At 34.0% G+C, this 16,063-nt stretch overlaps 1 protein-coding gene across 2 annotated transcripts in view; it reads left to right on the forward strand.

Annotated features, from left to right (window-relative positions):
• Positions 1-16,063, forward strand: part of LATS2 (large tumor suppressor kinase 2) — a 75,667-nt gene that overhangs the window by 14,865 nt on the left and 44,739 nt on the right. For both annotated transcript variants that reach the window (XM_031960805.1, XM_031960806.1), the window contains exon 2: positions 3,724-4,272. In XM_031960805.1, coding sequence (XP_031816665.1) covers positions 3,943-4,272 — 330 coding nt within the window. In that variant the 5' untranslated portion in view covers positions 3,724-3,942. The remainder of the gene's footprint in view (positions 1-3,723; positions 4,273-16,063) is intronic.

The following is a 16,063-nucleotide window of genomic DNA, read 5'->3' on the forward strand; positions in this document are numbered from 1 at the left end:
TTGTTTTGTTTTTCATTTTTGTATGCTTATCCCAACAATGCCTCACAGTCATGCGTTATGTTGAATGCTCTTTGAAGTGAATTAGATTTTTTTAAAAATTTAAATTACTGATCCAGTTAGGGTTTATTAATTGTGTAGTAGATTCTATAATTATTGTTTGCCACAAAATTTCTCAACTATTAAATTGTGGTACCACTGGGTTTTATTTCATGTCCTTGAGTTTTTAAATCTCAGTTTTAGGACTTTATATTTAACACTTTGGATCTGTGATTTCATCAGGGTGATACTTCTATTGATTGCAATCCCTCTCCGTTTTTTTATTCTGAGATTCTTGTCTGTATCTTCCTATAAAGCCTCTCTTAAGAGTGAATATTCATCCAAAGTGCAGTAGCCCTTTTTTTTGTGCTTTTGGCTATCTCTACCCTAACTAAGCAATCTGTGGTCTCTCATTTGTGATACATCACTGGATTGATTTCTTTTTCTGTCTTACATCCTTGAAAATGACTTAATCTGCTACTTAGAGATTTGGAAATTAACAGAGTTAAGTGACTTGCCCAGGATCACACAGCTAGGAAGTGTCTGAGACCAGACTTGAATTTAGGAAGAAGAGTCTTCCTGACTCAAAGTCTGTGCTCTTTGCTGTCTGAAAGAGACCTTAGAGGTCATCTTATCCAACTATTTCATTTGATCTACTTCTCTGGGACCTAGAATGTTGTGTCCTGTTAAAGTGAGTGACAGGGCCAAGATTCCAACCCAGGCTCCCTGGCTTCCAGTGCAATATTTTTCTTTCCACTAACTATACCAACTTTTTTTTTTTTTAAAGGAAAGAGTTTTATTTTCATCTTTAGTATGTTACCACATTAAGTATAAGTTCTGTTAATTAAGTTGAAGAAAAGAAGAATTTAAAAAACTTAACCTATGTCTCTGCACAAAGAAAAAAAGGGGGGTCATACAATGAATGTTGTGGAATAGTATTATTCTGTGAGAAATAACCAGCAATATGAATACAGAGAGGCTTGGAAAGACTTACATGAACTGATGCTAAGTGAAATGAGCAGAACCAGGAGATCATTATATACGTCAACAACAATACTATATGAGGATCAATTCTGATGGATGTGGCTCTTTTCAACAATGAGACAATCCAAATAAGTTCCAATTGATCAGTAATGAACAGAACCAGCTACACCCAGCTACTCCCATTTTACTGGGAAATGAGTGTGGATCACAACATAGCATTTCCACTCTTTTTATGTTATTGTTTGCTTGCATTTTTGTTTTTCTTCCCAGGTTATTTTTACCTTCTTTCTAAATCCGATTTTTCTTGTGCAACAAGATAACTATATAAATATGTATACATATATTGTATTTAACATATACTTTAATATATTTAGCATGTATGAGACTACTTGCCATCTAGGGAAGGGGGGGGTGGTAGAGGGAAGGAGGGGAAAAGTTGGAATAGAAGTTTTTGCAAGGGTCAATGTTGAAAAATTACCCATGCATATGTTTTGTCAATAAAAAGCTATAATAAAAAAGGGGGGGGTGTCATTCAGTGCAGTTACTGGACAGTTGCAAAGAAGTGAAATTTCATTTTAGAACAACAAAATCTCTTTAAATTAAAAACATAGATAATTCAGAGAAAATGGTCTTGCAGTTAATCAATATTTTAATTTTTTAAAATAGCAAAAATAACAACTGACATTTATTTAAGTGAAATTATGAAATGCTTCACATATGTCTTCATTTGATCCACACAGAGACCTTGTGAAATAGTTATTGTCTCCAGTTTACAGATGAGAAAATTGAGGCTCTGTTAAAGTTCCCAAAAGTGGAAGTTCTGGGAAAGGAACTTAGGACTTTTGTCTTAAGTCCAACGTTTGTTATAATATATCAGGTTTCCTCTATAAATTATTTTATGAGCTGGACAATAAGGAGAACTAGGATGCCATTTTTTAAAAAAATGCCATACTAATATCTGGTTCTTTGTTATTTCCTTTTTGGTATGGAACTTCTTTTGTTGGAGAGACTTGAAAATTTGTGAGGATCAGAAAAAATGTCTATTCCATCTTGTGCACACATGATCCACCATTTCCTTTATTTTAAAATTAAAGTGATTAGCTGTCCTTACACTCTTTTTTTTTTTGTCTGAGGCAGTTGGGGTTATGTGACTTGCTAGTCACACAGCTAGGAAGTGTTAAGGGTCTGAAAGGGTTTTTCAGACCCTTAAAGCATATTTGAACTCGGGTCTTCCTGACTTCAGGGCTGGTGTTCTATCCACTGCACCACCTAGCTGCCCCTTTGCATTCTTCTAAATGAACAATAATAACCAGTGTTGCTTGTTTCCATTTCTATCATGAACGTCATCAATGTTGTTTCAGCTCTTCTTTTTGGGGTGTAATTGTACATTAATGTGATATATTTCAAATTCCAGCTCCAGTGTTCATTTCCTAGCAGCATGTCCAACTTCTCTGGATTGTTGTTTCCTCCTATATCTTTAAAAAAAAAAAAAAAAAAAAAAAGGTAGATCTGATGATCTCCATGGTCCTGTCTATTCCAGATGGGCTAAGATTCTATAAGTCTCTTAATATTTGAAAAACTGGGGAAAGATTATGATTGGTGTTTTTCTAGGGAGAGTCAAATTATTAAGAGTAATTTCGTAAATAATAAAGGATTTGTTTATAGAGTGGAGAGAGGTGATTAGCAGAAATAAGGTAGGAAAAGGGGGTAAGAAGAGTAGATAGATACTAAACAAGATTTATTGGCAAGAAAAATAAGCATACAATAAAGCAAACTAATAAACTATACATGAAATTGTAATAAAACGTCATTTAATCAAAAGCTTTGATAGATCCTATCTAGGAGACAATTGATATAAGTGTCCAGAGTGTCCCAAAAGGCTTAGCATAGTTTATAAAAGATGGAGCTATAATAGCTTAAAACTGGGCTAAGAATTTTTTTGGAGAGTACCTTAATATAAATATCTAATATTTGAGGACCAGCTTAATTCAGAGAAGTTAACCATTGATTTAGTCTCAGAATTTTTGACTAGAGTAACTCTTACCATCTACTAGGAATACCCACACCAATAAAATCACAATTCCACATTGTGAAATACAATTGAAATATTAAATATTCCTTTTTCTGTCTTTGCAAATGTAATTAGAATAAATGCAAAAATTGACTATATTCCATTTAGTTTGCATATTATATTTTAATAGTCTACTAGTTGGCTAGAGAACCTAACTTTGAGTCAAAAAGACCTGAATTAGTTAGAATACTTCCTCATAATAGCTTCCTGGTGTATGATCCTAAGTAAAGCATTTAAGCACTCAGTGTCATCTGCCTGTGGAGGGTGGAGACCACTCCTCCCAGAAGCTCCATTTTAAGAGAGAGCTCAGGTTGCTATTATTTTTATTCTAAGCAATTAGCACAATGCTTTACACATAGGCATTTAATAAATATTTATTGACTGACTAATTGAGCCTCATGCTCCTCATTTGTAAATGAGTATATTTAGCTCCCACTTCACTGGTTAGTTATTTAGAATCAGATGAAATGATATATGTAAAGCACTTTGCAGATTAGAAATAGTTGTTGATATTCTAGCACACTGTATTTTAGTAACTTAATCACTCTGATTTTCAAGAAATAGAATTTTTAAAAATTAGCATAAGTTTTAAAAAAATATATAACATTTTTCTTTTTCGTTATCTTTTTCAGATCTGCAAAATGAGGACTCGAGAAATTTTTAGGTTCTCTATAGGAACTATGAAGATTGAAGAAAAAAATTAAAAAGGAAATTGTTTTAAAAGTATGTTTACAATGAACTGATACTATTGACAATAGAGTTTTTTTTAATTTTGCTTTGTTTTATTTTGTTTTTAAAATAAAGTATTTTGAGAAGATTGTATTTATGTTAAAAAGGAAACTGGACTAACAATGAGGCCAAAGACTTTTCCTGCTACAACTTATTCTGGAAACAGTAGACAAAGATTGCAAGAGATTCGTGAAGGGTTAAAACAGCCTTCCAAGTCCTCTGGTCAAGGGCTGCCTGTTGGAGCAGGCAGTGACACCTCCTTGGACACAAAAATCTTGGTAGTAAAAGATGCCACAAGGCAGCAGCAGATGAAACCTACTCCAAAGTTTGGACCTTATCAAAAAGCTTTGAGGGAGATAAGATATTCTTTGCTACCTTTTGCCAATGAATCAAGCACAGTGGATGTAAACCGGCAGATGTTACAAGAATTGGTCAAAGTAGGATGTGATCAGGTAGGTGTATGGGTTCCTTTTGGGTCTTTGGGTTGTGTCAAGTATTAATGCATCGGGGATGAAGTGAAAGTTATGTTTCACTACGTGTTGATGTAGTGTGAGATCCAGATTGGTCATTCATTACAGAAAAGATTTCTGAGCTCTATAATTGCTCCTATCAATTAATCATGTTATATATTTATCTTCTTTCCATTGTGAGTCCTTTAGGTAACATTTGTAAAGTTCTCTTATCTTTTCTGCACTTGAGAAATCAAGGAAGACAGGTACTTACGTGATGGCTTCATTTAGTTTTTAGTTAATAGATTTTTCTATTCATGTGTGTTGGTTTGGTCTTCTTATTCTTTCTCTGCCTGTGTACTTTCCCTCTTTTCTTTGTTATGGGAGATGTGAGATCAGTTCCTTTGAGGTGTATGAGAAAGAATAGGGAAAAAAAGTCCAGAAATCTTTAGACATTGCAAATCGCAATGTACATCTACAAATAGACTCAGTACATGCACCTTTTATAATTTCATATGACTGGGATGTGGCCACTGAGAAAATTATTAATTTTGAGAGGCAGTTAGTCTAAAGTAAAACTAGATGTTACTTTGTCAGATCCTCATTAGTAAAAATATTATTTCCTTGTGAATGACTCCTAAAAGTCATTGTTGTACCATCTGTTATCCTAGTCATGGCTGCTCTTTCAGGATTAGAACAAGCTGGGTGCTTTTGCTAACAGTGCCTTGAAAAATGAGATTTCCCTTTCAGAACAAGGAAGAGTAGTTTGAGTGTTTTAGTTTCTTCAGAACATGTAAGGTGAATACTTGTGACATTTCATATGTGATGTGTTAAAAATAGAAATCATTACTATATTTGGATTCTTCAGAACATAGTATGTATTTGTTGCCTTTCAGTTAACATATAACTTAGTTTGGACTGGAACTGTGATTTTATTGTCATAGGAAACCTCCAGTTAGAAAATCAATTCAGACAGTACCTCCTCAGCAATTTGTTTCAGAAATGTCTTGGGGTGCTGAAAAGATAGGTGACTGCTTGCATCACACAGGTAGGACTTGTGGTCAGGATTTCTCTCTGCTAGCTGCATTGCCTTTCTTGGTTATAGAATTTTAATTTTGCTAACTTTTGTAGTTTTGTAAAACCATGCCTACTTTTTCAGTGCCTCCTTCATCAAGATGCTGAGGGTTGTGCAGAGGACCAAGTGTTTTATGGCGCCCTTTGTTGTATAGAAAGTGTTTTACAAAGCATGAAATCATAAATAATGTGGTACAGAGAGTTTCTAGAAGTGTAAAATGACAGCAGAAGGCATGACCTTGCTCACTGCAAAAATATGAAGCTAAATATGCTGCCAAGTGTTATTCCCCGACAAACAAAGCTTGATGGCTTTGAAAGTACAGAGGGAGCAATCTTGGAGAAACATCAGAGTGAGATCATGGAGAGACTTGCAGGTCAGCAGCAGAGTTTAAAATCTGTCCTTATAAATCACTTGCAAACAAAAGAGGTAATTAGAGATGGCATATTGGGTGCAGTTGTGTTTCAGCTGTGATTAAAAAGAAGCAAGTGAAGCATGTGATCCAAAACACAGGTGGAATCCCACTGTATCAAAATCCATTAGTGATAATTGCAATACAAAACATAATGTAGAGGATGCCTTCTTTTCTGTTTCTACTGCGTGAGATCCTCGTACATTCAAATTAACAAGAATGGGCATTCTAGTCAAGTTCTAACCACCAAAAGTACACTCATTTTAATTGCCAGCACAAAGGGACCTGTTTACCTTACTTAATGCTTCTGAAAAATTAATGTTAAAGTCAATTTATTGTATAGTGTTGTTTTGTAACTCAAAACATCTGTACCTCTACTCATACCACCCACCTCAACCATCCTAGCAAAATTTGACTATATAAACCCAAACAATGGGAGATGAGACAAAGTGATTGAACACCTCTAGTTTTTGTCTACTTCTGCTGGGTAGAGCTGGGTATTATTGTAATTCAAATAGGACACTTAAAAGAGAACCTAATTGTATCTGCACATGTCTTCCATCTTCTCTTCCCCCTCCTCCCTTCCATCTGCTTTGAGCCTTATTCCTTTTCTTCATCATGATGGGAAAGAATTTAAACTCTTTTCCCATAATCTAGTAGGCATAGAGTTTTATTTTAATTTGGCTTTGTTGAAGACTGTACCAAAATAATTGCTTTTGCCACTTATTTCATCTGAGCTTATTTCAAAAAGTATCACTCCTACTACTTTTGTTTATTTTTCTTTGAATTAAGTGAAGACTTAAGGTCTCTGCCCTTTCCCCTCTGCCCTTATATTTTCTATGTAATGAGTCTGTGAATTAAACTTCATAGTCCATTTACTAAGGTCCTGTATAAATACTCTAGAGGGGGAAAAAAAAATGACTCTTGTACCAATAAGTTTATTCCTTGAAGAAAGCTTTTCTTCTAAAGCAAAAGTTTGATGTTTTTTTTTAAGGAGTTGGAAAGATAAGTTTTCTGGCAAAAGTGTAATGCATTTCCAAGTATCAGTATGATTATCTTTTATTGGCTTGTAACGAAGGTTTTGGTCTTAGCTTTAACCTATCTTCTTATTTTTCATTTTATTCCAGGTTTCTTGCATTTTTTTTAATCACAATTTTTTTTAATTTTTTTTTTAAAGAAAGAACAATGCTTTGAGCCTTTTCTTTTTCCTTTTGGCAGTCTTTTAAGAACCACTAATTTGATTATACAGAAATTGTAGTATGAAGAATGTTCACATTTTTCTGCAACTAATACTTTTATAATTCATTTACCAGCTAGTTATGTTACAAATTGCATATTACAGCATGTGCTATGTAGCTTTTTGGTTAAGCATAGTACATTGAAAATGAAGTGTTTCTTGAAGATAAGTGGCTTATACAGAACTGGAGAAGTTAAGGTGGTTTGTTTATTAAGGAAGGGAAAGGAATTCTTTGCATTTTCTAATCTGAAAGGGGAAAAAATTATCTTTCTAAAACGTAAGGAGTACCAAAACTTGAAAAATTAATTAAATAAGGTCCCCAGAGACCCGATTTTCTTACTTTGTATATTATCAAGAAATCTCCAAATGAAAAAGAACAGAAGCCAAGTATAACAAAAATCTAAATCATTCAACCAAGTTTCCTATGACCCCTGGTCTCAGTTCTCCCTTTTATATAATCTGCCTTTAAGACTTATTAATATTGTGTAAAAAATTAAATACTTCAGGAATTGTAATAAACTCATAAACATCAGCTCAGCTGAATTTTTGCATCATCTAGAGCAGAGCTACTTAAGCTTTTTCCACTCGCAATCTCTTTTCACCTGAGAAATTTTTACATGATCCTTGGTATATTAATATAGGCATATAAAATAGTAATACAAATCAAACCTTGATAATAAATCATAATTTCAGGAATAAAACATCTTATATGGGGTTACAAACCACAGTTGAAGAAGCTGGGTTCTAGAGGAGGGAGTGGTTAATCTGTAATCACTTGACCAAGAGTTTATGGATATATTTTAGAGGGTCTGTGAACTTGGGGGGAAATTAAATTTTTATTTTCACTAATCTCCAATTGAAATTTCCTTCAGTTACTTTTAAAACATTTTATGCATTTTTAGAGGTACTTTATATCCAATGTCCTATTTGATTGAAAGCAACCATGTAAAAGTGGTATCACATACACACCACACACAAAGATGAATAACTCCTGACCTAGAATAACTTTGCCTCTGGGTCTCATATAATCTCATGCCTATCAAACTCCAGACTCAGAAGTATTCCTGATACCATTGGGCTTCTGTGGTTTAGTCTCAATTCCAGACTTTATACTTCCCATCCAAAGTGTACCTGTTCTGTGCATAACACCTATACCTGCCCTGGTCTTTTCTCTTCAGACCACTAGTTTAGGAGCTCATTTGACTGCAGTGATGTTATTATTTCTGAAAGGCAAATTTAATGTTCTTAAATTACTTCATTTTTAGTATTCTTTCTTTCAGAAAAAGCAGAATACTATCAGTAGAGCATCAGATTTGGAGTAAGGAGAGACTTGGAATTAAATCCTGTCACTGCCACTAACAAGAAATGGGAATTATAAACTTATTTTTTCATCTGTAACATAGGAAGAATAATAACATTTGTATTTAATAAGATTGTTGTGAAGATCAAATAAGATAATGACATGCCTTAAGGAAAACATATTTGCATTTGGATTTAGAGGATCTGAGTTCAGATTTTAGCTTGCCTCTTCAGATTGTCAACCTAATCACAACCTCCATCTCATCGGTAAAATAAGAAGGCAAAAGAGACATATCCTTAAGGTCCCTTCAATTTCTAAGATTCTATATCAAATGCTTTGTAGATTATAAAGAGTTAAGTAAATGTTTATTTTTTTGTGAGGTTTTGATTATTATTATTCTTAGATACCTCTTTTTCAAGTCTTGGTTATCAATGATATACCTCATTCCAAAATGTTCTTCATTTTCTGGTATTACTTATTAATACAATCACAGTATTTATTCTTCATCATCTTTAATCTCTTTTGCCACAATCTTAGTGTCTAAGTGGGGCTACCTGATGATCAGAAGCTTTAGTAGTTATAAAGAGATAAAATAACTTGTAACTTCAGATACAGGTAGACGGGGTGGTCTGCTGGACACTTTGTGTCTAGGCTTGGCTGCCTGGGAGCTTCTATTTCTCAGAAAATTTTGTACCTTTATACTTAGATATAAAATAAATAAAGGTGAATTTAGTGGAAAGGACATTGGCATGGGGGTGAAAGGGATCAGGAAAGATCTTATGCAGAAAGTCATGCTAGAACGAAATCTTGAAAGAAATGGCTTAAAGGTACCCGTACCACCTATTTTCAGGTCCCCTTATTCATGCTCTCTCTTTCCTATAGTTATCTCATGTGTATGATAATTTACATGTCAAATTCCCTCAATAGGTTGTAAACTCCTTGAATTCAGCAACTTGTCAAATTTGCTTTTGTAATCCTAGGATTTAGCATATGGTGTAGCTTTAGTGCTCATTTTGGAGAGGCTTTCTTTGTCCCTATCTTATTCCCATGGGCCTTCCTTCCTGCAACAAATTAATATGCAGGTGTACCTTGAGTTACCTCTGCAAACATTTTTCTCGGTAGAATTGTTAACGAATAGTTATGAAATACAAGATTGCTAGGAATACTTAAAAGTTCCAGTAAGTCCAATCAAAATAGAAGCCTTATTTAAATAATGAAAGTTAAACAAAATCACTGTGTGTAAATTGACCAATTTTTTCTTTGTTTTGGAGTTTAATCATTAGAGTTTTTTAGCTGTGATACATGTATACCTTATTAATAATAATAGCTAGCTTTTATATATAGCACTTTAAAATTTGCAAAGCATTTTTGTAAGTTGTGTATGTATGTATTATCTGTGCTATATGTAGTTGTTTAAATAGTTATGAATTTATAAATCTATAGTTATATTTATATATTTGAGATTCATAGTAATCCAATGAAATGTATGACATTATTCCAGTTTTTCAGATGAGAAAAATGAGGCTGAGAGAATTATAGTGACTGGTTCAGGATCATATACCAGCAAGAGTTGGAGGCTAGGTCACATTCAGGTCTTCTCTATGCACTGTCACCTGTCTCAATAAAGTAACATTGGAAAGTAGAGAAAACAGTTCACTCATAAATTTATACAGAATCACTGTTTCTTTGTGCTTTGGTAATAAGATTTTATCTAAAAGTTATTTCATTAAAGATATTTTGCAATAATGAATTTAAAATCATTCAGGTAATAATGTTGTTTCTTTGCTTGTTAAAAAAGGAAAGATCTTTGTGTCATTGTCATTTTGTCATTGTCAACTCAAGATTATTGTTAAGTCACCAGTATTGAGGGAGGGAGAAAAAGAAAACACACATAGTGGAATTGTCACTAATGAAAAGGAAATTATGTTGCAATGATATTTGGAAGAAATAGTCATTTCTTCCCCTCTCCCTCCCCTTTTTATTAATAAAAAAAGATAAAAGCTGCACTTGTTCTGCAAGTGTGCTTTAGCAAAGAGTATGTAATTTCATTTTCAGGGTTCTTGTGAAAAGCTGTGTAATAAGGGGGAAAAAGCATTCATCTGAGAGTCAAAGAATCTCGTTTCAAATTCCATTTCTACCACTTCTGTTACTCAGCAAGAACTTATTAAGTGCTTACTGTATTCCAGGAACCTAAAGTAAAAGACAAACCAAAATCAATCCCTGTCCACCAGGAGCTTATATTTATACTATCATACATCCAGAGGTGTTCTGGAGCCAACTTGAACTCTGATAGAGTTGATTGTTAAATTTTCAGTGTGAACATTTACATTTTGGAGATCAGCAGTCACTACAAATCAAAGCTTAATTTATTGTTCTGATGATTAAACTTAAAAGTGTGCCCTGTTATATGTCTATACGAATTTAGGTTTTTAAAAAATCATGTAGTTTTTGTTAAACCTCCCAAGGCTTCTCAGTTGGATATAAAAGCTAATTTGAAAACTGTCCTGTACTCAGCCTTAGTCTCACCCAAGAATTTGCTTGTCCTCTTCTGTCCCTTTCTCCCCCCCTTGAACTGTGTTGATCAGGGAATAAAGCTCTCACGCTTCTGGGTGGTAAAGATTAAAACCCAGGGAGAAAAAGACATTAAAACTGCCTTTTGATGGGATTATGATGTTTTAAATTAGCTTTTAAAATAGTAATTTCCCAATTTCTCTTTTCAGTTATGAAGTATCCCTGTAAGGTCCCTCCTCACTCCAAATCTGTGATGCTGTTTTAACAGTTTAGCATAATATTAATTTGTCACATAAGTTTAGGTGTGAATTGATCCAGTGCAACAAATACATATTAAAAGCAACTACTGTGTATAAGACACTGACTAAATAAAATTCAGGGGATAAAAAAATGAAAAATAGTATACTTTTCCTGTCTTTAAAATTTTTTTAATTTTTAAAAAAGTAAACACAATTCCCTACTGCCTTCATAACTCTATACAAAATCCCTTCTTTATTCTCTTGTGGCATATTTATTAATATTTTTTTGGCTGGCATTTTTGTGTGTTTTTGGTGGGGGGGGGGAAGGTCAGAGGGAATGTCCTTTTCTTTTGTCCATTTATTCTCTCCTTTCTTTCTCTCTTCTCCAAAAACCAGTATTGTGTTTTATACTCAGTAAGTGTACAAATTTGGATTTGGGTGACCAGTTTTCTAAAAAAAAAATAATATAACTGTAGTTATATTATAGAACTATGCTAAGTACTTGAATTGGTGTATCGTGGATAGAATATTGGGGCTTGGGAAACTTGGCATAGCTACTTGAAAAAATTCTTTTGGATAGTATCATTTTACTCTTATGCAACTTCATTTCTGTTCCTCCTGTCCTGTAGAACTGCATGTATGGAATGCATTAATCTCTTAGTGGTTTTGATTTATCATTTGGAGAGTTAGGATGTTAGAAAAAGAATTAGTCATGTGATAGGAATAAAGGTTGCTTTATCCAAAAATGTGCTTTCTCAATCAATAAATATGCCATGTGAATTTAAAATGACGTCGTGTTCTAAAAGCTTTTATTCACGAAAAAAAGCTTTTTATTCATCATAGAGCTAGTCATACTTGGCATCCACTAGGCCAAGAGAAGTGAGAGAACATACTGGAATGAATTGAGCTAGGTGGAAAACTTTAACCATAAATTACTTTGAAGAAGCTTGGAGGACACTTAAAAAGGAAGTGTGTATTTGTCTCCACTTCCAATCCTGCCTTTTTACTAAGGTAATAAAGTCAGTTAATAATGAAGTCATCCCCATAGGAAATCTCAGAAGCTTTTCAAATTCAATAAATTTGATGCAATTTTTTTTCCATTTGACCTTTTCCCTTCAATTCTTAGATACATTGATTTTGTTTGTGCAAAAGCTTTTCAGTTTCATGTAATCAGAATTATTTGTTCTATCTTTTGAAATTATTTCTATCCTTTTTTGGTTAAGAATCTATCCCCTATTCATCATCTACAGCTTGATTTTCAGGGCAACCTGGCATCTCTGTGATATCCTCCCATCACCTTAAAGTCACCCTAAGGAACCCTAGGATATCTGTAGTACTATATTCCAAAGACACCTTAAAATGCCCACTTTCAAGGATTACAGAACCCCTATGATCCTGAGACAATCCATTTCCTGATTCATTTTGAATTCCAAAAGCCTAAGGAAAGAATTCTCTTATTAAAGAGTTAGACCATTAATGCATACTATCACTCCCAGCAAATGTTTCATGAGTGCAGGTTCTAAATTCATCAGTCTTTTAGGAAAGCAAATGAAAGCTTAAAAATTGAATCTTTGCAGGCCAGCAGTATCTATCAGGTTTCAGTATTACTGTGTAAAGAGACACCAGATGTTTCTCCCCTTCTCCTGTTGTCTTCCTTTTCACCTTTCTACTTGTTCTTAGTTTTTTTGAAGACGTGGACCAGTCTTGTTAATGTGGAGTAGTATTGCTTGGAAAAATGTCCTGGAATAATAAAAAACTGAAATTCAGCTCACACTTTATTTTTTTTTTTTAATTATAGCTTTTTATTTACAAGATATATGCATGGGTAATTTTTCAGCATTGACAATTGCAAAACCTTTTGTTCCCATTTTTCCCCTCCTTCCCCCCATCCCTTTCCCTAAATGGCAGGTTGACCAACACATGTTAAATATGTTAATGTATAAGTTAAATACAATATATGTATACACATCCAAGCAGTTATTTTGCTGCACAAAAAGAATCAGACTTTGAAATAGTGTACAATTAGTCTGTAAAGGAAATCAAAAATGCAGGCAGACAAAAATAGAGGGATTGGGAATTCTATGTAATGATTCATAGTCATCTCCCAGAGTTCTTTCTCTGGTTCAATTCATTACTGCTCTGTTGGAACTGATTTGATTCATCTCATTGTTGAAGAGGGCCGCGTCCATCAGAATTGATCATCATATAGTATTGTTGTTGAAGTATATAATGATCTCCTGGTCCTGCTCATTTCACTCAGCATCAGTTCATGTAAGTCTCTCCAGGCCTTTCTGAAATAACCCTGTTGGTCATTTCTTACCAAATAATAATATTCCATAACATTCATATACCACAATTTATTCAGCCATTCTCCAATTGATGGGCATCCAGTCAGTTTCTAGTTTCTGGCCACTACAAAGAGGGCTACCACAAACACTCTTGCACATACAGGTCCCTTTCCCTTCTTTAAAATCTCTTTGGGATATGAGCCCAGTAGTAACACTTCAGGTCATTCTTTTAACACTACATGTGAATAAATATGAAAATAATGGGGAGGTAGAATTGCCTCTGAATTTTCAGATTGGCAAGGAGATGGATTGACCATCCCTTTTGGTGGTACAGAAATAGAAACTGGCAATCAGCTTCAGGTGGAATGCTTTCATTTCTTGTTCAGATTAAAGGGGTAAAGGTAAAATAACACTTCAGGAGGAGCTAATTTTTGCCTTACCACCTCCAAAATTGGTCTCTATAGGTAACATATATCGTAGATCACCTTTAAAAAAAATGTTTAAGAGACTTTGGTTTTTTCTTGTCAGTTTGTTATTTCTACTGCTTTCAAAGTGATATGTAGGTTATATCTGTCTTTATGTCTTTGTAAAGACGGGTTGTCATATCAGCTTTCTATGATTGTTGGTTTTTAAAAATTAATGCATGATCATATGGTAAGTGCCAGCTATGTGCCAGCCACACAACTTTGTGTTGAAGACACAAAGACAAAATCAGAATAGTCTCTACCCTCAAGGAGGAGAAAATTACATGTATATATAAAGAGATACAGTCAATCATAGTAGATGCTTAATAAGCATCTACTATCTCTCAGGTGCTGTGTTAAGTGCTAAGGAAACAAAAATATGTACAAGACAGTTCCTGTTCTCAAGGTGCTCACAATGTAATATTAGCTAGCATTTATATTTTCTTTTTTTTTTTCTTTTTTTTGTTTTGTTTGACTGATTTTTGAAGTTTCATTGAGTTATTCACTTCTATTTGTTCAATTCTAATTTTTAGTGAATTATTTTTTTCAGTTAGCTTTTTAGTTTCCTTTTGCATTTGACCAATTGAGGTGTTTTGTTCATTGCATTTTTTTTTTCCATTTCACAAATTATGTTTTTCAACGAATTGGTTTCTTTTTCATACCTATTTTGTAAGGAGTTCATATGCTTTTCCTATTTTATCCAATCTATTTTGTGGAGTTATTTCCCATTTCATCCAATCTTTTTTTAAAGGAATTTTCTTCAGATAATTTCTGTTGTTCCTTTTTCATACCTTCGTGCAAAGATCTCATTTCCTTTACCCATTTTTCTTCTAAGTCACTTTTAAAATCCTTTTTGAATTCTTCTAAGAGAGCTTTGTGAAATGGGAACCAACTCATATCATCCTTGGGGTTCATCTGGAGCTGATTTGTCTTTAGTATCCTCAGGATTTGAGATTTGTTCTTCCCTTTCTCCATAAAAGCTCTCTGTGATCAGAGTTCTTTTTGCTTTTTTTGTTCATTTTTTTTTTTTTTTTAAGGTTGAGGTCTGTTCTTAAGGCAAAGGGGCTACAGCTGCCTTAGGTTGCCCTGGGACAGGTGTTACTGACTGACTTCTGGTGCTGGATAGGCGTGGCCAAATTCTAGGATTCAGTGAATCCCAGAGTTCACAATTTGCCTTTTGTATTTCCTTTGAGTATCTTACAGCTAATCTGCTGAAACACTGGCTTGCTGCTGATCCTCTGGCTTGTAACTGGACAGAGTAGCCTAAGAACCTCCCAGTGGATTCTTCAGTGGGTGGACATAGCAACATCCTGGCTCCCTGTCTCAGGCTCAGTAGCTTCTCCCTCTGCCCAATTGAAACAGACCTTTTCTTCTGGAAATTTGTTGTACCTTAAATATTTGTGAGTTCTGCCACTCCAAAACCAGTTCAGAGGCTTAATCTATTATTGATTTGAGGGAAGTTCAGAGGAGGTCAGATAGAGATGGGTCTACTCTCCTTTCTAAGCCATTTTTGTTTTATTTCTGTCCTTTTTCTCTGTTCTCTGTTTTCTTTGTTTCTCTGAGTAGGATATTTGCCAAAATCATGCATGCTATAAGGGATAGACGCTCATTTCTAAAGTGTTGGTTTGGGGATTAGTGAATCCTAGGAGCCATGTTTCTGAATGAGAATGCTGACGTGTTTGTGTTAAATATGATAAATATGAGAATAAAAATTATCAAGTGCTTGTTTCTTGTCTATAGGCATAAGTGCCTACAGGAATCATGTTATTGTCTATTTTAAGTTTAGGCGTAAGGATGCATGAGAATAATAATAATAGTTCTTATATAGTGCTTAAAGGACAAGTATTTCATTTTATTCTCACAACATCCTGTGAAGTAGATATTATTGTTATCCCTATTTTACAGATGAAGAAACAGGTCAAATGACTTGTCTTAAGTCATGCAGCTTGTAAATGTCTGAGATAGGATTTGAACTCAATTCCTTCTGATTCTAGTGCTAATGTTTTATCCACTGTGCCAGCTAGCTGCCTATAGGATCATAGAATATATTGCCATCTGCTCTTGGAAAATATCAATTTATGTAACCAATTTACACAAACACTTCCATTTTCAAGTAATATGAAAACTCTTACAAGATTGATGATAATAAAAGGGGCTTTGACAAGTATAAATCAGATTTGCTTCTTTTTCTGAGTGGTTTTGGAATAATAGTATATAAACAATAGATATAGCATGTCCCAGTTTTTGGTTATGTACTATGTTTCATATTCT

This window comes from Sarcophilus harrisii, chromosome 3, assembly GCF_902635505.1.
Source record: "Sarcophilus harrisii chromosome 3, mSarHar1.11, whole genome shotgun sequence".
Classification (NCBI taxonomy): Eukaryota; Metazoa; Chordata; class Mammalia; order Dasyuromorphia; family Dasyuridae; genus Sarcophilus; species Sarcophilus harrisii.